This window comes from Aquarana catesbeiana, linkage group LG06, assembly GCF_042186555.1.
Source record: "Aquarana catesbeiana isolate 2022-GZ linkage group LG06, ASM4218655v1, whole genome shotgun sequence".
NCBI lineage: Eukaryota > Metazoa > Chordata > Amphibia > Anura > Ranidae > Aquarana > Aquarana catesbeiana.
Window position 1 is genome coordinate 82,251,080 of NC_133329.1, and position 21,400 is coordinate 82,272,479.

Consider the following 21,400-nt stretch of genomic DNA (forward strand, 5'->3'; position numbering starts at 1 on the left):
GCAGCACTCATGCAGCCCCAGACCATGACACTCCCATCACCATGCTTGACTGTAGGTAAGACACACTTGTCTTTGTACTCCTCACCTGGTTGCCGCCACACACGCTTGACACAATCTGAACCAAATAAGTTTATCTTGGTCTCATCAGACCAAAGGACATGGTTCCAGTAATCCATGTCCTTAGTCTGCTTGTCTTCAGCAAACTGTTTGCGGGCTTTCTTGTGCATCATCTTTAGAAGAGGCTTCCTTCTGGGATGACAGCCATGCAGACCAATTTGATGCAGTGTGTGGCGTATGGTCTGAGCACTGACAGGCTGACCCCCCACCCCTTCAACCTCTGCAGCAATGCTGGCAGCACTCATACGTTTATTTCCCAAAGACAACCTCTGGATATGACGCTGAGTATGTGCACTGAACTTCTTTGGTCAACCATGGCGAGGCCTGTTCTGAGTGGAACCTGTCCTGTTAAACCGCTGTGTGGTCTTGGCCACCGTGCTGCAGCTTAGTTTCAGGGTCTTGGCAATCTTCTTATAGCCTAGGCCATCTTTATGTAGAGCAACAATTCTTTTTTTCAGATCCTCAGAGTTTTTTGCCATGAGGTGCCATGTTGAACTTCCAGTGACCAGTATGAGAGGATGAGAGCGATAATACCAAATTTAACACACCTGCTCCCCATTCACACCTGAGACCTTGTAACACTAACGAGTAACATGACACCGGGGAGGGAAAATGGCTAATTGGGCCCAATTTGGACATTTTCACTTGAGATAAGTTATTTTTAGGGGACAGCAAATTTACACTGTTATTCCCTTCCCGCCGAGCGTACGCAGATGTGCGGCCTTGGCTTTCGGGGGTTATACCGGGATGATGCCTGCAGCTGCAAGCATCATCCGAGTACCGTTTTTTAGAGCCGGCGATCGGCTGTTCAGAGATAACAAGCAATGTGGCTGTTATCCCGGAGGAGCAGGAGGGGACTAACCCCCCCTCCTGCCGCCTCCCGCCGCTCTGAACGTGCCTCCCGGCCCCCCGGGAGACCCGATCGACAATTCGCCACTTCCGGCGGCTAGGGATAGACTGACACAAAGCCGGAAACAGCGATCTGAATACTTTGAAGTGCAAATTTATTAATATAAAAATAAATAAGAAAAAAAATTTTTTTTTTAAAGCGCCCCCGTCCCCGCAAGCTCACGCAGCAAAGAAAACGCATACGGAAGTCGCGCCCACATATGTAAATGGTGTTTAAATCACACATGTGAGGTATCGCCGCAATCGAGAGCAATAATTCTAGCACTAGACCTCTTCTGTAACTCTAACCTGATAACTGTAAAAAATTTTATTTCAATCTTGATTCTGGGTCCCAGTTCTTTATATTATTATTTGATCAATAGCATTCCCTTTAATGTTTTTTTTATCCAAGTGGTATTATCCAGTATTGTGTGTTTATGGTGACCATTTAGTGTACCTTGTCATTCTACTACTGTCCCCATTTTTGCAATGAGTATTCCCTGCGTTTCTTCCTTTTTACGAACGCTGCTTCAGTTCTACACTTGTTTTTGAAGCACTGCCACCATCCATCGTCATTGTTTATATGGCTCGATAGGACTTCAATAAAATGGTCATTGTAGTTGTTTATCACTTGTAATATGGCTGCCACTTGTTATTTATGCCCTTACCCTAGTAAAGATGGCTGCTGATGTTGGCTTTAACAAAATGGCCACGGTCAATTGGATCAAATACTGTACATACATGCCTTCTACCTGGCTCTTTCCTCTGACAAAGTCACGTGACTGTGACGTAACGCATGAAGTAAGAAAGCATGCTCGGGAAGCTTGTAAATCATATGGAAAAGTCTCTGGTGGGACATTGTAACCTTTGAAGGGTACATTAAAGAAAATATTGTTTTAAAGTTTTGTTAAGACATATTTGAATGTTATAGCCTGGTCCCAGTTTTACTTTAAAGCGGAGATACACCCAAAAGGGGCGGACGCTCTGCTTGTTTCCACCCTTCCCCACTCCACTGCCATATTTGGCACTTTTTGTGGGGGAGTGGGTACCTGGTTTTGACACATCACAGGTCTCAGAAGACTATGAGACCATTCACAAGGAGCATGTGCAGTAGGAAGCCGGCTGTGAAGCTGCAAGGCTTTACTTCTGTTTCCCTTACTTCCGATGCTGGTGCCTGCACCTGAAGCCAATTGAAGAACTGGCTTGGGTGAGGACACTGCTGGATCCAGAGGCAGGTAAGTGTAATACTGTAGGTAAGCTACAGAATTTGTAGTTGCTGATTTTTTTACATTTTTTGGGGAGGAACCTGGAGCTTCGCTTTAAGGAGATAAAAAATGATGTGTTGCCTTTTAACTGCCAGTGTGTTGTCTTGTAAGCTGCACCAGAGAAATGACAAGATGGGATTCCAGTTGTACTCCTGTGGATGTTTTTAGAAATACGTTTTGTTTTGTGTGCAGTGTAGTTGTCATGTAAAGTTGAATGTTTCCCCTGATTCTTCGACAGGGAAGAGCTGCAGTCTGTGCAGAGAGAGCTGGAGGTCCTCTCAGAGCAATATTCTCAGAAATGTCTGGAGAACGCCCACCTCGCTCAGGCGCTGGAGGCAGAACGCCAAGCTTTGCGCCAGTGTCAGCGAGAGAACCAAGAGCTGAATGCACACAACCAGGTGTCTTGAATGTTTCAGTCTGGTACAGTTGATCGTGTAACAGCCTTTAGGGTTGAAACTCTTTTATTTCTGATTCTCTTTCATTACATTGTAGGAGTTGAATAACCGCCTGGCCAGTGAGATAACACGACTAAGAAACCTGGTAACAGGAGATGGGGAGGTATCACCCCTAACCCAGGGGAAGGATGTTTATGAACTTGAGGTAAAAGAATTTTATTTTCCATTTGGTCATAACTCAAGACAGCTATGGACTTCCTCTATAGTAGGTGACAGGTACACTTTACACAATTGCACACATTTTGTTCAATCACTATATGGCCAATTGTTTATGGACATCTGACCATCATACTTATGAGCTTGTTGAACCTATCATTTCAGAAACCATGGGCGTTAGTTTGGAGTCCATCCCATGCCTCTGCACCTATAATAGCCTCCATTCTCCTGGGAGGAGGGCTTTGGCAATTTTGTATCTAATTATCCAATAGAACAGGGAACCCCCAAGCCGTGGACTGGTGCGAGCTAGCCAGCACAACCTGCACTGCCACCCTCCCACCACCAGAGGTTGCCCACTCCCCTTCTAGCATCAATACTCCCTTCTCTCTCTGTGGTGACCTTACCTACGGAGAATAAGGGGAGGAGGAAGGAGAGCCAGCCTGGAGATGATGGCTCCGTACGCCAACACCCTCCAGAGGTGACAGGTTGACCCCCCCGTCAAGAGGTTGGTGTTGCTGACACCAGTCCCTGGTGCCGGGGAGTTTGAGGCCCACTGCAATAGAACATTTGTGAGGTCAGGTACTGATGTTGGATGATAAGAGTTGTCTCGCAATCAGCATTCCAATTCACTCTAATGCCGTGTACGCGCGAGCGGACTTTCGACGGACTGAACTCCGAAGGACTTTTTGACGGAGTTCCAACGAAACGGACATGCCTACACACGATCACACCAAAGTCCGACTGATTCGAATGTGATGACGTACAACCAGACTAGAATAAGGAAGTTCATAGCCAGTAGCCAATAGCTGCCCTTGCGTCGTTGTTCGTCCGTCGGACTAGCATACAGACGAACGGATTTTTCAACCGGACTCGAGTCCGTCGGAAAGATTTGAAACATGTTCTATTTCTAAAGTCCGTCTGATTTTTCGACAGCAAAGGTCCGATGAAGCCCAAACACGATCGAATTGTCTGGCGGATTCATTCCATCAGACTTTTGCTGTCAAAGTCCGGTCGTGTGTACAACGGCATAAGTGTTTTTTTAGGGTTGAGGTCGGGGCTCTGTTCCAAATTTCTCCACACCAAGCTGGCCACACCATCTCTTTAATGAGCACAGGGGCATAGTCATGCTAGTGCATTGTCCAAAATGTCTGTGTGTGCTGTAGTATTAACCGTACCCTTTACAGGAAACACCTGAACTCCATCCTTTGGAGAGTTCTTCACAGAATGTTGACTATATGATGGGTATGAATATCATATGTCCATGAGCATTTGGCCATGTACTGTATACAGCATCTAGTAATAACAAGATGGATCCTCCAAGGTTTTACATCTAAATCTTGGTATTTACCCTCTGCACAAGATTTTCAAATGAATTTATAACTGCGTTTTACTATTTTCCTGGAAAAGTACAATTTTATGGTGAAAGCAATTTTTGTCGTATGCTGTAAGGGAGGCACTGGTGCAATGTGTAATTTTTGCTTCCTCGTGCAGGTCCTTCTCCGGGTGAAAGAGTCAGAGATCCAGTACCAAAAACAGGAGATCAGCTCCCTGAAAGATGAGCTGCAGACAGCTCTAAGGGTAAGAATTTTTCACTATTATTTTACACTTTTATGACAAAGCAGGTGGCATTGGCTCATACAGGGTGTAAATGCTGTACGGTTTTAACCTCTTTCTGACAGCTTACACACTGGCTTGCTTCTGGGTTTGGGGCACACATGCACATGCCCCCTGCTGACCTGTGCTTTGATTGCACACAGCACAAGTTTAGCAGCAGATTTTGGCTAAAACCTGCTAATTAGCTGTGACCAATCACACACAGAGTTCTGTGAACAGCGATCTGGCTGTTTCTTCTCCTTCAAAAGCAGGGAGAAAAAAAAACGCCAGATTAGTAAGTAAAAGCAGCGCACCATACACTTGTTAGGCACACAGTTAACCCCTTGATTGCTCCTAGATATTAACTTCTTCCCACCCAGTGTCTTCTTTTTTTTATTCTGTATTTTATTTTTTCAACAATTTTTTTTATACATATAAACAAACACATTTTAGTTGCATGCGTATCACAAAGTATATCTTAACACCAATAAATTCTATTTTCAGCAGATATATATGAGGCCCATTATTTAAACGATAAAAAAACACCCAGTGTCTTAGTTCAGTGCCAATGTGCAGTATTATCACTGTATTAGTGTGACAAGCGACATTAGTGACAGCGGTGATCAAATACCACAAAAAGAAAGCTCTGTTTTATGTGAAAAAATTATATAAATTTCGTTTGTATACAGTGTTGTATGACTGCACAATTGTCAGTTAAAGTAATGCAGTGCCAAAAAGCAAAAATGGCCTGGTCAGGAAGAGGGGTAAATATTCTGGAGGTCAAGTGGTTAATTGTAACACTGCTCCCAAAAACAAATTGCTAGAATTTGGTTGCTGTGGCCAACACATACTCTTTACCGTCCCTTCCATAGTGCAGTCTAATTATTCTTCTACAATAACAGTTCATATTGGTTACAGTGCCATTTGCATTCTTCTCCCTTCAAGGACAAGAAGTACGCCAGCGACAAGTACAAAGACATCTACACAGAGCTGAGCAACGTCAAGGCCAAGGCCGAATGTGACATCACCCGGCTGAAGGAGCAGCTGAAAACAGCCACCGAGATGTTGGGGGAGAAAACCCCAGAGACGGCATCGGTGTCTGGATACGGTGAGTCAATCTCAAGACCGCTGCTGCTGTCAAGGCAAGGATTTGAGCGCTTTGCCTCTCCGATTGTCACTAATTCATAGCAACAGTACATTCATTTCATTTTCATAAACTGCCCTGACATGACAAAACATGATTTTTATGCTGCAGATATCATGAAATCTAAGAGCAATCCAGATTTCCTGAAGAATGACAGGTCCAGCATTAACAGACAGCTGCGGAATATCAGGTCCAAGGTAGGCAGAGATAAGGAGTGCCATTTAGAAGTTGATAGTTCTGTGCTGGGAGGGTTCTAGATACATTTTTTTTTTTTTGAGGATGATGCTGAGGATCTGGGGGAAAACATCCTTAAAACCAGCCAGGAGGTGCCATTGGTGGAAATGCATGACTGGGGGGAAATTTGTTCCTTTTCCAATCATGTGGATTTCCTGGCCAGCATCTGATGATTGCCCCCGAGTGCAGTAGGATCTGAATGTGTGTATGATTCAGTGAGGCTCCTGTTTATCACATCTTGAGATCTAAATGTGCAACTTTTCTAGGCGTCAACACCTGCTGACTCTTTGCTGAAAGCTGGGACTCTTCAACTACGGCAAGAAGGACCCGGCGTGTCTAGCATTCAACAAAGTGTCAGCAAATAATGAGATAATTGAGTTCTCTATACATTCTTCAGAGGTGGTGAACACAGGTGACGAAGGCTTCCTTAATAGACAGCCAGCCTTCCAGCTACCGGATTTATGATCCAAAGCCTGTACACTATCTAAATAATATACCGCGGGTAAAATAAGTATTGAACACGTCACCATTTTTCTAGGTAGATATTTCTAAAGGTGCTCTTGACATGAAATTTTCACCACATGTCGGTAACAACCCATGTAATCCATCCATCCATCCATCCATCCATCCATAGAAGTTCAGAAATTAATGTGTAATAAAATGGAATGACACAGGGAAAAAGTATTGAACACACTAACTAAAATGTATTTAATACTTGGTACAAAATCCTTTGTTGGGAATGACAGCTTCAAGACTCCTCCTGTATGGAAGAAACTAGTCACATGCATTGCTCAGGTGTGATTTTGGCCCCTTCTTCCACACAAGCAGTCTTCAAATCTTGAAAGTTCCGTGGGCCTCTTCTATGAACTCTGATCTTTAGTTCTTTCCATAGATTCTCTATTGGATTCAAGTCAGGTCATCGGCTGGGCCATTCTAGCAGCTTTATTTTCTTTCTTTTGAAACCAATTGAGAATTTCCTTGGCTTTGTTTGGGATCATTGTCTTACTGAAATGTCCACCCTTGTTCATCATCCTGGTAGATGGCAGCAAATTTTTATCAAGAATGTCTTGGTACATTTTTCCATTCATCCTTCCTTCAATGATGAAGTTTGCCAGTACCGTATGCTGAAAAACAGCCCCGCCCACACCATGATGTTCCCACCTCCAAACTTCACTGTTGGTATTGGGGTGTTTTTTGGGGGTGATGTACCATGTGGCCTCCAAACATGGTGTGTATTATGGCATCCAAAGAGTTCAGTTTTGGTCTCCTCTGACCAGTCTATATTCTCCCAGTGTTTCACAGGTTTGTCTAAATGTTGCGCAGCAAACTTTATATGAGCTTCAACATGCTTTTACTTCAACATGCTTTTACTTGAGTCTTTGAAACCATTGTATCTGCTAATTGCAGGTCGTTCTGAAGCTCACCACACGTGGTCCTTGGCTCTTAGACAACTCTTCTGATACTTTTTTTACACCTCTGTCAGAAATATTGCGAGAGGGGCACCTGGTCGTGGCCGGTTTATGGTGAAATTATGTTCTTTTCGCTTCCGGATTATGGCCCCAACAGTGCTCACTGGAACATTCTGACGTTTATAGAAATCCTTCTGTAACCAATGCCATCAGTATATTTTACAACAATGAGGTTGCGAAGGTCTTGAGAGAGCTCTTTCCTTTTACCCATCATGAACTGTTTGTGTGACACCTTGGTAATGAGACACCTTTTTATAGGCCAGCGGTTGAGACTGAACCAGCTGTTATTAATTTACACTGACAAGGGGCAGGATTGTTTTTTAATTACTGTTAGTGTCTTGGCTTTCCATGCCTTTTTGCACCTCCCTTTTTTTCATGTGTTCGATACTTTTTCCCTGTGTCATTCCATTGTATTACACATAACTTAATTTCTGAACTTATTTGTTTTGGTTTCTTTGTATGTATGGATTGCATGGGTTGTTGCCGACATGTCATGTCAATAGCACCTTTAGAAATATATTAACCAAGAAAAATGGTGACTTGTTCAATACTTCTTTCACCCGCTGTAATTTGTAAAGATTGACCATGTAAAGATGATTTTAATTTGTGACACCCTTTTCCCTGCCTGAGCCTTGTGATTTTATTTCTCCAGTTGGTCACCCCGTATAGATCATAAACTTGTTAGTAAGTATGTGATTGATGCCTCTCCTCCCCCCCCCCCCCCACCCCACACACACACACCCAGCAGGCAGTTTGGGTTATGCAGGAAGTTGCCTGCACTTTTGTATCAGTGTTATTGGTGGGTGATGGGATTGGGGTTTCAGCACGATCACCCAGGAATTCACGTGCTTTCTTTGTCTGTCTGTGTCTGTGTGTCCCTTTGTCCCTGGCAGTCCGTAATTGAGCAGGTCTCATGGGATAACTGACAAGTTCCACGTACCAGGTTCCCTGACATGTAGGTAAAACCAAGGCCAACAAACTGTGCATGCAGAACTTTCTCTCCATCCCAAGTGCTGCCGTTCCAGCCTTGTCCCTCTCTCACAGCCACAATCTTTTAGATGACAGAACTCACCATACACAGCGGGGTGATTTGGGGCCACCATTTCCTGGTTGCTGTTCATCCTTACAATCAACTATTATTATTCTCACATTTAAAGGATAGTCTAGAAGGAAAGTTGTGACTACTGGAACTTTTTTGTCTTTTCATTTTGTTAAAAAAAAAGAAAAAGTGGCAAAATTTAGTTACGAATTTGTTGCCACAAAATACCGTAATGCAAGGTACACAAAAAAGTGAAAATACACCATAGGGGCACTTAGAATCGGCTTAGTTTGTTCCAGATAAACTTGACTGTTTATAGGGATGGTATTGGGTCTCTTTGGATTCCTCAGTTGATTTAGATCTACTATTAGTATGAAAAAACAAGGAGGGGGCATATCTGGGGTAAGTGAATAACTCTGGACTTAATCTGGATGTCAGATATTCCCTGTAATAATTGCAGATGACTACGTTGCCCGCTTAGGCTGAATTCACACTGACTTGTGATAAAATGCAGGGAAAAGGGATGTACATTTCCATCCAATTTATGTGCAATTTGACATGCGTTGTTGCATGTTTTACCACGTGTTAAAATGCACTGCATTTTGCAAGACTTCATGTGACATCACATCCTGTGGGTTATAGAAAGGAGAGAGTGAAAATAGGTTATCCTTGTAAACCTTTTGCTGGGTGTCAAACAACAAGGGTCCCCAACCCCCGGGCCACAGACCAGTGCCGGTGGCCTGTTGCTGATCAGGCCGCACAGCAGGGGATGAGCGCCCGTGCTCTCCTGTTGTGCGGCCATGCCCGTGTGTCCTTTCCAGGCTCCTCCACCCGCCCGGCCGAAAACGTCATCCTATAAGCCGGGCAGGGGGCGGAAGGAGCTGCAGATCGGAATGGAGAGCTCCTACTGCCCTGCATGTCATCGGCTGGGCTGGCGGGCGGATGAGCTGGGAGAGGGCACACGGACTGTTAACAACATCTGCCCTGCAGGTAGGAGCCCTGAGCAGGGGAGGCAGAGAGGAAAGTAGAGGAAGGGGGCAGGTTGCAGGGGCACTGTAATGTAAATGTTCTATTACAGTGCCCCTTTACATTACAGTCCCCCCTTTACAGTGCAGTCCCCTTTACATTACAGTTTCCCTCTTTACAGTGCAGTCCCCTTTATATCACAGTGCCCCCTTTACATTCCAACCCCTCTTTACATTACAGTGCCCCCTTTACAGAGCAGTCCCCATTACATTAATGTAAAGAGGACTGCACTGTAAAAGGGCACTGTAATCTAAAGGGGGGCTGTGATGTGAAGGGGAACCGAGGACACTGTGGGACTGCTTTTAAAGGGGGGGCTGTGGACACTGATATAATGGGGGGACAGTACTGTAAAGGGGACTTGTGGTTTGAAGGGGGCCGAGGACAGACTTCGTGAATATCCCATCCCCCGACCTATCCACCATGCTCCCCCAGAACGCCGCCATGAAACCGGTCCCTGGAGCCAAAAAGGTTGAGGACCACTGTGACATACAGGATTTTATGTGCCCCGAACATGGGCTACTAAGTCGTCAATGTCAATAAATGCTGACATGCTGAGAGAGTGCACCAACTCTGCACACATTTCTCTTTTCCCTCACTCTCCAATCCCCAGGGACAAAATAAATCACATTTTTCTTTAGGGCTAATTCACACTAGTGTGTCAATCTGTGATTTTCAATAGACATCTGTGTAGGAACCCGTACAGATGTCTCTGAAATCGCCCCCAAAGTCAGACTGACATGCGGGAATGAAATTGTGCGAGTTCAGCTGAACTTGCACGATTTCAATACTGCAGCAGTGTGAACCTGGGCTAGAGGAAAAAAAAAGTTTGCTTTGTGATTTATTGATATAAAGCTGATGTCCATGTTTCATGTCACTTTTAAATAGTTTGTTTGGACCAAGGTGGCCCAAACAAACTATTTGCTTCACTAAGTGTCTCTAAATACTTTATGCAGTGCATGTAACTTCAGCACCATACAGTACACAGTGCTGGGTTCCGGCTGTAAGACGGACTTCTTTGTCACACCCGGAACAAAACAGATTGTGGTTGAGCGGCGCTCTGTCATTCATAGGCAGTTTTGTTTTCTGTGAATGAATACAAAGCTGCCTCTGATTGGCCAAGTCTGAGAGCGTGATGTCATCAGTCCGCCCCTCTCATTCGGCCAATGGGAGCAATCAAGAGGGTTTAGTTCTGCTTTATTCCTGCTTTCAGCCCTGGCTATACACAGCACCACAAATTATCCCTATTTTTGGTGTTCAGCCATGTCCTCTGCCACATACCTGCCAAATGGCATAATCTATGTGTGGTTTAGGGCTTTGTGTCGATATAGGGTTGACCCTAATCCCAGTTGGAAAGAAGTTCATGCCTCAGGTGCTGCATGGGCTGAGGTTCCAAGGGGCTCCACAGGGTTTTGTACACTAATACAGGTACCTATCCTTAGATCCATTGTACATCTTCTCAGGTTCATGTTAATAAGGGTTTGTGAGTCTGGTGTCTTCACACCCATTTTGTTTTGTACCTAAGATGTCACCACCTTACGTGTGGCCATGCCAAGCACAGGAATCATTCTCCTCCAATGTTGTCCTTTGTATTGTGAAGTAGTGTATAGTGGACATGACAAAATGGCTCATCTATATAGAAGCTTTATAAACTGTTAGCTAGGGCAGTATTTTCTCAGAGAGGGACATGTATTCCTGCAAGTGAAAATCCTCACTGTAAGGATTTATGTATGAGACATCAAATAAGCTCACCTGGATATCGCTGGAATCCACTAGAGGGAGCCTGACGAATAGAGATCTGCTTGTAAGAGTTTCAGGCTGATTTTAGAGAATGCATTGTAGTACATGGTCAACATTTACATAGATGACATGAAGGGGGGGTGGGTTTATGGAGAGATGACATGAAAGGGGGGTCTATGGAAGGATGACATGAAGGGGGGGGGGGGTCTATGGACGGTTGACATGAAGGGGGGTCTATGTAAGGATGGGGGGTCTATGGAAGGATGACATGAAGTGGGGTCTATGGAAGGATGACATGAAGGGGGGTCTATGGAAGGATGACATGAAGGGGGGTCTATGGAAGGATGACATGAAGGCGGGGGTCTATGGAAGGATGACATGAATGGGGGGGTCTATGGAAGGATGACATGAAGGGGGGGGGGGGTCTATGGAAGGATGACATGAAGGGGGGGTCTATGGAAGGATGACATGAAGGGGGGGTCTATGGAAGGATGACATGAAGGGGGGTCTATGGAAGGATGACATGAAGGGGGGTCTATGGAAGGATGACATGAAGGGGGGTCTATGGAAGGATGACATGAAGGGGGGGTCTATGGAAGGTTGACATGAAGGGGGGGGTCTATGGAAGGTTGACATGAAGGGGGGGTCTATGGAAGGTTGACATGAAGGGGGGGTCTATGGAAGGTTGACATGAAGGGGGGGTCTATGGAAGGTTGACATGAAGGGGGGGTCTATGGAAGGTTGACATGAAGGGGGGGTCTATGGAAGGTTGACATGAAGGGGGGTCTATGGAAGGTTGACATGAAGGGGGGGGTCTATGGAAGGTTGACATGAAGGGGGGGGTCTATGGAAGGTTGACATGAAGGGGGGGGTCTATGGAAGGTTGACATGAAGGGGGGGGTCTATGGAAGGTTGACATGAAGGGGGGGGGGGTCTATGGAAGGTTGACATGAAGGGGGGGGTCTATGGAAGGTTGACATGAAGGGGGGGGTCTATGGAAGGTTGACATGAAGGGGGGGGGGTCTATGGAAGGTTGACATGAAGGGGGGGGGTCTATGGAAGGTTGACATGAAGGGGGGGGGGTCTATGGAAGGTTGACACGAAGGGGGGGGGTCTATGGAAGGTTGACATGAAGGGGGGGGGTCTATGGAAGGTTGACACGAAGGGGGGGTCTATGGAAGGTTGACACGAAGGGGGGGGGTCTATGGAAGGTTGACACGAATGGGGGGGGTCTATGGAAGGTTGACATGAAGGGGGGTCTATGGAAGGCTGACATGAAGGGGGGTCTAGAGAAGGATGACTCGGGGAGGCAGGAGGTAATGCTTGTGGACTTCCTGGCTAAGTCTACTCTGACTACAAGTACTGACAGTATTTTAGCTGGAAAAAAAACATGTGGTCACCACGGTACAGGGGGCATTCCAATACTACAAAGTTTTTAAACCTTGTAAACCATTTCAATTTGAGGAAAACTTGGGTTAGGAGACATGCAATAAGCATCTAATTCTGAGCATTGTGTAGAGTTCAATGACCCAGTGCCAACAGCTATAAAACAATTCCCCTATATAGTCCAAGAGGATTTTTTGTTTGCTCTACATGGATTATTATTCTTTTTTACTAACTGCACTGAACTGGCCAATAGTATAGCTACTATATCTGCATCCTAATCAGCTGACCCAATAGCATGATACCATTCATCTACAAATTGATTCCAGATTTGTTCATTGGATACAGATGAGAGCAAACATTGCTTTTGCCTTTTTGCTTTGAGCTGGAACCTGACCTGCAACAAAGCAGGTTTACACAGAACCAGTGTCAGAACTTCACCTTTCACCAGCAGGGGGCAGGAGAGGTGAAAGCTACTAGTGATGGGAAACTGTGGGGAGGTGGGTCCATTCTGTAGGGGTGATGGTGAAGGTGAGCACTAACGACTAAGCTTCCCTTAGCAACATCCTAGAAGTATTCTAGTCTTTCTTCAGGAGGTATGTAAATGGCCTACACCTATAGCCTACGGCATTATTCAACCTTGGCCAAATCTAAACAGCTTGTTTTTATCTACAGACATCCCTAAGGCCCCTTTCACACTGATGGACCGATCGGGTCTGCCTGTCAGTTTTTCAGGTGGACCCAATCAGACCATCCATAGCTCTCTATTGAGTTCCGGCATCCGAACCAATCCAGCCCTCTAAAAACAGATGGATGGGGATCATGGGTCCGATGCCCCATAGAGCAGAGTGGGCTGTGTCCGTGACCACTCTGCATAGTGGAGCTGACACAGACCTGTCATCCGCCTGCTCAGTGGGGATCAGCGGACAGTTCCCTCGTTGAGCAGGCGGATCCGCTTGGCAGTGTCCGCTCCATCTGCAAGGGGTTTTGCATAGGCAGGCTTTTAAAGTATAACCAAAAGCAAAACCTTTTATTTTTATTTTTTTTATTATTTTTTTTAGATTTGGAAAGGTATTAGAACATCTGTGAAGGTTTTTGTTGCCTTCTCTGCTCTTGTTAAGGCAATTCATCTCATTTGTCAGATTTACAGTTATCGTCAAAACTAACAGAAAATCCCAAATTGTAGGTTGTCCCCAGAACAGTAATAGAGGGGAAATCTTCCAGTGGGCACACTAGTTCTGGTGACTGCTAGGAATTTCCTCTAGTTTCCTGTTTTGTCTAAAGCTGGGGGGTCTACAAACTTTCTAAGCAAGGGGCCAGTTTAGGGTCCTTCAGGCTTTAAGGGGGCTGGTGGGAGTAGGAAATTCCCCAATACCAGTGCCCCATTATTGGTTCTAATGGGAGGAATAGTGCCTCATTGTTGATATCAATGAGAAAAATAGTGTCCCATTGATGGCGTTAGTAGGGGGAATGGTGCTTCGTCATTGGTGTCAGTTGGTAGAATAGTGCCCCAAGGGCCAGATAAAGGCAGGCAAAGGGCCACATCCGGCTCCAGTTTGGAGACCACTGCTCTAAAGGACAGAAAGTGGCAATAAGAAAAACTTGACAAGTTATAACTCTCCATTCTTTATCCACAATAAAAAAAGCCTTTAATTCTACGTTACCTAGAAGGGAAATTTCCAGCTGCCTTGGTGGTCTGTTTCAGATTAGGTCTTTTGTTCAGTAATATCGCAGCACATTGACTACTATAGTTGAGGCGTAGATAAGGAGCAGATAATACCAGGGGGGTAGAATTAGGTGAGCTTACAGCTCATGATGTTTTATGTAATCTATCCAATAGTCACACATAGCTGTAGTTGACATACATCCGTAATCTTCCCATTTTGTGGCTCCCCCTCCTCTCTGGTCTTTACATTGTGGTCATTCACTCTGGTTCCTCTCACCAACCTGTCATGTGTGACTCTCACCCACCAAGTCACTCCTGTCCGTCTTCAGCATGCATCACTAATCTCTGTCCGTGTAGTGTGTAAATCACATCCTGTATTTATGTCCAGCAATCCAGTTCTTCTCATCTCACCCATGGTCTATCTCTTTTTTCCTCACAGAGCCTGAAGGAGGGGCTGACGGTCCAGGAGCGACTCAAAATCTTTGAATCCCAGGACTATAAGAAACACTAACACCTCCCGATTTCTGCTGCGTGTCCCCAGGGCTTGGAGCAGACATAAGCCGCCTTTCCCCCCGGATCCATCAGGCTTCAGGGGACTCTGATGTGCAGCTTTTCTTTTTTTTTTTTTTTTTCTTTTTCACGTCATTTTGGGCTCTTGGAAATGTGCAAGGCCGGCCGTTCAGGTGTTGAAATGGTTGATTCCTGTGGGTACCTCTCCAGCTCTTAATGTCTGTTTTTATTTTTCCTTCCTTCCTTTTTGCTCTACGATGGGGCACACTCTTCTCTCCTCTGCCATCTTGTCAGAGCTTTAATTCGCAGTCAGTATTAAGGCACGTCTGCCGAACAATAAGCTATCAGGTGTGAAGACGCTGGGACGTGCACGGACTCTCAACATGCGGTGGTGCTGTACCGGGAGGAACTGAACCACAAATTGCACATTTGACAGGGCTGCTTTGTTGGGTAATAAGGACTCTTGCTCCCCCCACAAATGTCTGTAGTTATTTATATATATATATGTATGTGCATGTGAAGTATGTGTACATTATAGGGGGAGATGAATTTCTCCAATAAAATGTAGCAAAGTGGCTATTGCCCTTGAGATAGAACCATGTCCAGCTCTTTGTCTTGCCATGTAATCGTAAAAATGGCTTGAGGTAATTCAGGTTGCAGGTATTGAAAGTAGTGTCAACTGGCCCTCTTTGATGTGAACCTACTGTAAGAGGAGGCCTTTTTTGTGTGATGGATGCAGGCTCTTGAATATTTATTGTGACCCACAACAAAAATGACAGGTGCCGATCAAGGCTCCACCAAGTCCTCCTGCGTGACAAACCGCTAGGAGTGCTGACAAGGACAGAGTGCGTCCCAGCTCAAAAGATCTAGAAGGGAAAGGAAGTCCTAAAAGTCGCAGATCACAGCAAAACCCTGTAAGGTGGTGTATGACAGCCTCAGCCTGGGCTCCAACCAGGCCACGCCCCCAATGCATTTCACTGCACCCGCCAAGATTAAGCTCTGGGGTGGAGTGAAACGAATTGGTGGGCGTGGCCTAGTTGGAGCTGGGCTGAGGCTGTCATACACCTCATTACAGGGTTTGCTGTAATCTGCGACTTTTAGGATTTCCTTTCCCTACTCTTGAATATTAATGTTGGCTTCCTTTAAGAATGTCAGGAGTGATTGCTTGGGTGCTTCCCACCATTTATCATAGGCCAGAAAAGTCTGAATATTTTCCCTTTTAGGCCTAAATGTTCACAAAGAGCAAGCCAAGACTATGCCTGGAGAAGAATTGCAACATTCATCTTTAAAATATAAAGTGCAGACTTAAACCAGCCATACATGGATTAAACTCCAGACGTAATTTTATGCAGAAAATCTGACGGGCTTGTTGTACCCAAGTTGATTGATCCTGACTTGGGTGCAAGTTTACCCATACATGGATCAAAATTCATCTGGTCCCTGCTGAACCAGGCGCATTTCGATCCATGTATGGACGGGCTTGTACCCAAGTCGTTCCATCAATCGACTTGGGTACAACCAGCCTGCTGGGTTTCCACATATAGTTACTGCGGGTGGCTATAGCTGCTAGCAGTAATCGTATTCTGTTAGCTGGGAATGCTCCCTGAGCCCCCCTGTCGTTAGAATGCAATAGCGCTTTTGGAGGCATTCCCTCAAAACGCTGATTGTGTTGATGGGGCAGGGGAGGGGAATAGAGCAGTTTTTTTCCTCCCACCCATGGTGAAGGGAAAGAAAATCCATCCATATATGGCTCGCTTTATAAGGGCTTGACCTTGCCAGCCAACTAAACATTGTTGATATTTATATGTCGGCCCTAAGCAGCAGCATTTTATGCAGGATCTTGCTAGCATCAAGTTTCTGCGTCAAGCAATGCGCATATCTATATCAAATAAGAAAGCCGCACAGTTAGGAGTACCGTAAACACCTATTGGATATCCGATATTGTTAAGCTTACTCAGACAGCATGTGTTGTCAGCATAAGGCCCCTCTGGAACTGCCCTCCTATGAGTCAAAGCAAGGCTAAGTAAGTGGGCAATAGGATCAATCTTCAGCCCAATTGTGACCGGTGCTCTTTAATGTAAATATATAGTATATGCCATCATTCAATACATTCTGTTCAGGCTGCAGCTCTAAGCTTTGTGTCACGGGGCACCAGTGTTTAAAAGTGCAATATTTCTTTTCTTTCCTAGCTGCTGAGGAGTATCGTATAGAAACTCGAAAGCTTGTCCTGCGGAGGCAGATCCCTTTATTGTAGGTTCATTTCTTTATATTTCGTTTCCAGTTTTTATTGTGTTGGAGTGACTGGTGATTAGGAGGGCTTTTTCCACCTTTGAGGTCACTCTGCATGCTTTTTTTTTTTCCCCCCTGTGCCGTTGTATCAATTGGCAAGACATTGCAGGCCTGTATAAATGCTGGAGCATGGTACCACTAGACACCCCTGGTTACTACAGGCAACGCTCCATTATTATATTGGGTCTGGCACGGGTCATTTTGTGGGCTGAACACTGTAGCCTATCTGCCCCGTATGATCTGGTAGCTGAATCAACTGTCACTTGGATGCAGCCCATCCCTTACTGACTTGATGTACATAGTTGTAGCTAATGGATAAGCTTCATTCTTTGAAACATTTGAACAGCGCAGAAGATAAATTTCCACTGCTGCTTGTAAAATTTTAGTTTCGGTGAGCAAGAATAGTGTTGGCAGGACCTGTAGGAAGAGTTATGAGTACCCTAGAAGTGTCCTTTTGGAGATCATTGGAAAGACGTGGAAGGTGTTCTATTGCGAAACGCGTTATGTCGTGGCAACGTCTGGCTCGTAACGTAAAGATAAGTTGGGAATTATTTGTTTGACGTTTTGTTTTCAGAAAGTGCAAGTATTGTTTTATATTTTTGTTGACGAAGAAAGTGTTTTATAAATGTTTTGTCTGCAGTGATAGATGGCTGATACCGTCAGATTTTGTTCTGGTTTCTGCAGCAATCGGAGAGATTTCCTCTAGTACTCAAAATATCAAAAGCTGGGATTGAAGGAGGACAGGCGTATTGTGTCTTCAAACCCGGAGCGTGCTGGAGGAACGTGAAGGAAGTCTATACAAGTGTTTTATTGTAGGTGCAATGCAAGTTCCTTGCGTGTCACTGTAATGTGTGATGTGGTGACAGTATGTCGGACGATGGATGTGATGGGGAGTGGAGCGTTTAGAGGGTGATGACTATCGGTCACACTGTGAATTAGGCTTAAGGTGTCTGTTTGGAATCAACTACCTTCTACTCTAGTTCAAGATTTTACCATTTAAATATTGCAAAAAAAAAAAAATTTTGATAAAATGGGGAAGAGTTAAAACCTCTCAGATTTGAATTGCTATGCTCTTGCTGATGAAAGGTCCCCTCGTTTCTGGCCCTAACCCCTGTTCTACCCAAACGCCAAGTGCTGTATTCCCACTTTATTTCACTGGAATACATCAAAAGATGGTTCTTATGGCGCCACTCGTAAGCAGAAAAAGAGCTTTTTCCACAGATTCTCAAGGAAACGGCGTGCTGGCATCCATTAACTAATCCAAAAAGTAAATCGTGTGTGTGTGTGAAGAGGATCGCCGCTGTCCCATCCAGCAAATGTTGTCAGGTTAGAAGTGGCCTCAGCCTAGATGTCTTTGGCAAACCACACCCTGATGCATTTCACCCCTCCCACCAGGGCTTTGACATGGGGCCAAAACGTGTCAACTGGGGTGGTTCTGCAGGGACATCTAGGCTGAGGCTGCTTCTAACTTTTTGACAACGGGCTGGATAGGAGCGCAGTGATCCCCTCCACACACACATGGAATAAATCAAATTCGTAAGTATGCACTGACTGTAGAGCAGCCATATTGTAAACCGAGCAAATAAGCCAGCCTATCAATTCTTCAGAATCGGTGGCATTGCTGAGGCATGAATTGGTTAGCTGACTATTGGCCGTACTTACAAGATGGCTGTTTGAAAACATTAGGTGACAGGTCCACTTTAAAAAGCAAGCTTTCATCAGGAAAAAATGCTGCTGCATTGCTAGCGGGTACAATTCATGTTGATGAATAATGGCTCAAGTATGTTTTAATCTTTCCCCAGGTTACTTCTGCTGTTGGGTAGGGGTCTGGCCGGGCTGACTGATACTGGAGCCCCTCTTGTCAGGGTCTTTGGTTCTCCAGCCAAGGGAGCTGGTGGCTCTGCAGAGCCTGCAGTGTCAGTTGGTGCCGCAGCTGTCCGGCTATTCTCCTGTCCCACGAGAGATCTGCGGCCTTCGTGATGCAGCAGACTTGCTGGGAGGGTCAGATGTAAACATTATATGATACATATTCAGTGGACAGAATTTTGTTTTAGTAGGTACCCAAGGGGTGTTCAGCAGGAAGAAAAGTCCCATTTGATTCTGGACTTACCAGCATCTTGATTGGTAACCGAAGCTGCTGACTCTCACTTGCCTTTCAGACACTGGTGTCAATTTAAAAAGGGAATATGTGGGCCACCACTGCCAATAGGTAGCTTTAAAAATGCCAGTTTACCTGGCTGTCATGCTGATCTTATGGCTTTACAGTCAACATGCCTGATCTGCATATGTTTCCCTTCAAGTATTTTAGCGCGGGATCACAGGTAAAAAAACTGGCGTTTTCAGAGAGAGGTCAGCATTAAAATCCCACTAGAGATTTCCTTTAAATGTATATTCCCAATGCTTTAGTCGGCCAGACACTGATTAAAATTTGTCCAGTCCAGCAGGGACCGGTTGAATTTTGATCAGTATGTGGGCTCCTCCCTCAACAGAAGTTGATTTTTTTTTTTGTTTTTTTTTTTAATCGACTTCGAAGGGACATGATGGAAATGTTTCCATCGATCAGCAGCTGTAGCTAACCAGCTGCAGCCGCTGATCAGTGTATTTAGACAAATGTCCCAGCAGGCAAACAAGGCGGATGGAAGAAACTTACATTAAAAAAAAAAAAAATGTATGGCCAGCTTTACAACTTTCCCCAAGCCATTGTGCATGTAGACTAACCTATAGCATAGCAAAACCACCAATCAGAATTTTGAGTACTCCAATCGATGTATTCCTATATATTCCTCAGCAGCTAGGTGTCTGCTTCTGCTGTCTGTAAATATTACAGCTGCTCAGACACTTCCTTCATTTGGCAACTGTGTCAGAATTGCTTGGCCTGCAGTCTGATCCTGAGATGTTCCTCAGAGATTTTCTATTGGGTTCCATGCCTGTTGCTCAGTGGGAAGCAGTTCTGTAGTTGGGGCCTGTAAAAGTGCTGCCAGCCCTGCAATGTCCTACTTGGAAATTTTCTTTACTCCTCCAGTAGTAGCCTGTCTGCTCTGCTTGTGAAAAATAAACTATGCCCATTAATAGTATATAGAAGCCCTCGATATTAAGGAACCGTCAGTGGAATATGACAACATTCTTGGTAAGGAAGGGACAGAAGGAAAGTAATTCTTATTTTCAGTTGGAATACACACCTGTTGATCTCTACAGCAGTGAAGAGAAACCACAAACCAGATCAGGTCCTCCTCCTGCCAACTACTACATCAATAAAGGACACCATTGTGATATAAGTCAGTTAATGGACTGAACCATTGAGTGGGGACCAACAATCTGACACCTACAGAAGTGTAAAATTTTGCAGAATCTTCAGCTGCAAGTTTCCACAAAGATTGACTACAGGAACATTCTTTGGAGGAGGCACTGTTTCGAATATGTAGCGCTGCAGTCCCTTGTTCCACACATGCAGCAATCTCTGTAGTAAGGGTAGCCTCAGCTCGGGCTCCATCTCCGCCCTTGGGGCGAAACTCGTCAGACCATGGACAGAGCCTGAGATGAGGCTGCTCTTTCTACAGAGATTGCTGGATGTGTGGCACCAGGGTCTTTGTTTCTGTATCTGTTGAGCTGTGATAGGCTTTCCCCTAGCTCATGGATGCTCAACCTGTGGCCCTCCAGCTGTTGCAGAACTACAATGAGGCATTGTATTAGTTACAAGCATGACTCTCAAAGGCAGAGACATGATGGGAAGTGTAGTTCTGCAACAGCTGGAGGGGCACAGGTTGAGCACCCATGCCCCAGCCTGCACCCTCAGCGGGAGTCAGCATATCTTGATATACAGGAGCCTGAAGTGGCACTCCTATTTTTTTTTTTTTTGTGTGGGCTGTAGTCCCTTCACACAAAACTGTTGCATCGAGTCCTGTAGCCTGGACACCTCACTATCCTACAGAGCAGTCTGCAAATTTGTTACGATAAAACAGTTCTCTTTGTACATATACTTTACAGTCACATTTGTGCATTTTGTTTTAATGGAGTGAGCAAGAGTCCATTTTAAACCCTGTCATATGTTAGTGTGTATATGATCATAATGTATGTAGAATTTTAATTTTTTTTTTCTTTTTTTATGGTGGTTCATGTTCCTCCGCAGCAAATGACGCACCTTGGGACCCCAGTGATATGACGGTGCATTCGTAGGTCCCATCTAAATCATCAACTTGTCTGTTTTAAACGCCAGATAATTAAAAAAAAAAAAAACCCTGTATAGTATTCAGAACACACACTTTGTACATATTTCTTAAGTCAGAGATAGTGCGTTTTGTGTCCTTGTGTTTTTTGATCTTTAAAAAGCCAGATGTTTATTTTTTTGTTTTTTCTTCATTCTTGTGGATTGAGTGTAACATTTTTGGAGTTGAGTGACCCTTGTAAGTTTTTGCTAATATTTTAGAATCTC

The 21,400-nt window shown here is 44.8% G+C and overlaps 1 protein-coding gene across 3 annotated transcripts in view; it reads left to right on the forward strand.

Moving 5' to 3' along the window:
- The window catches only part of MPRIP (myosin phosphatase Rho interacting protein), a gene marked incomplete in the record, with an annotated part of 237,778 nt that extends 222,186 nt beyond the window's left edge, over positions 1-15,592 (forward strand). For 2 of the 3 annotated variants that reach the window (XM_073636315.1, XM_073636316.1), the window contains 7 exon segments: positions 2,509-2,668; positions 2,763-2,870; positions 4,373-4,459; positions 5,420-5,582; positions 5,730-5,815; positions 8,215-8,276; positions 14,612-15,592. In XM_073636315.1, the coding sequence (XP_073492416.1) occupies positions 2,509-2,668; positions 2,763-2,870; positions 4,373-4,459; positions 5,420-5,582; positions 5,730-5,815; positions 8,215-8,247 (637 nt within the window). 3 annotated transcript variants of the gene reach the window in all.
- Between the last annotated feature and the right edge of the window lie 5,808 nt (positions 15,593-21,400).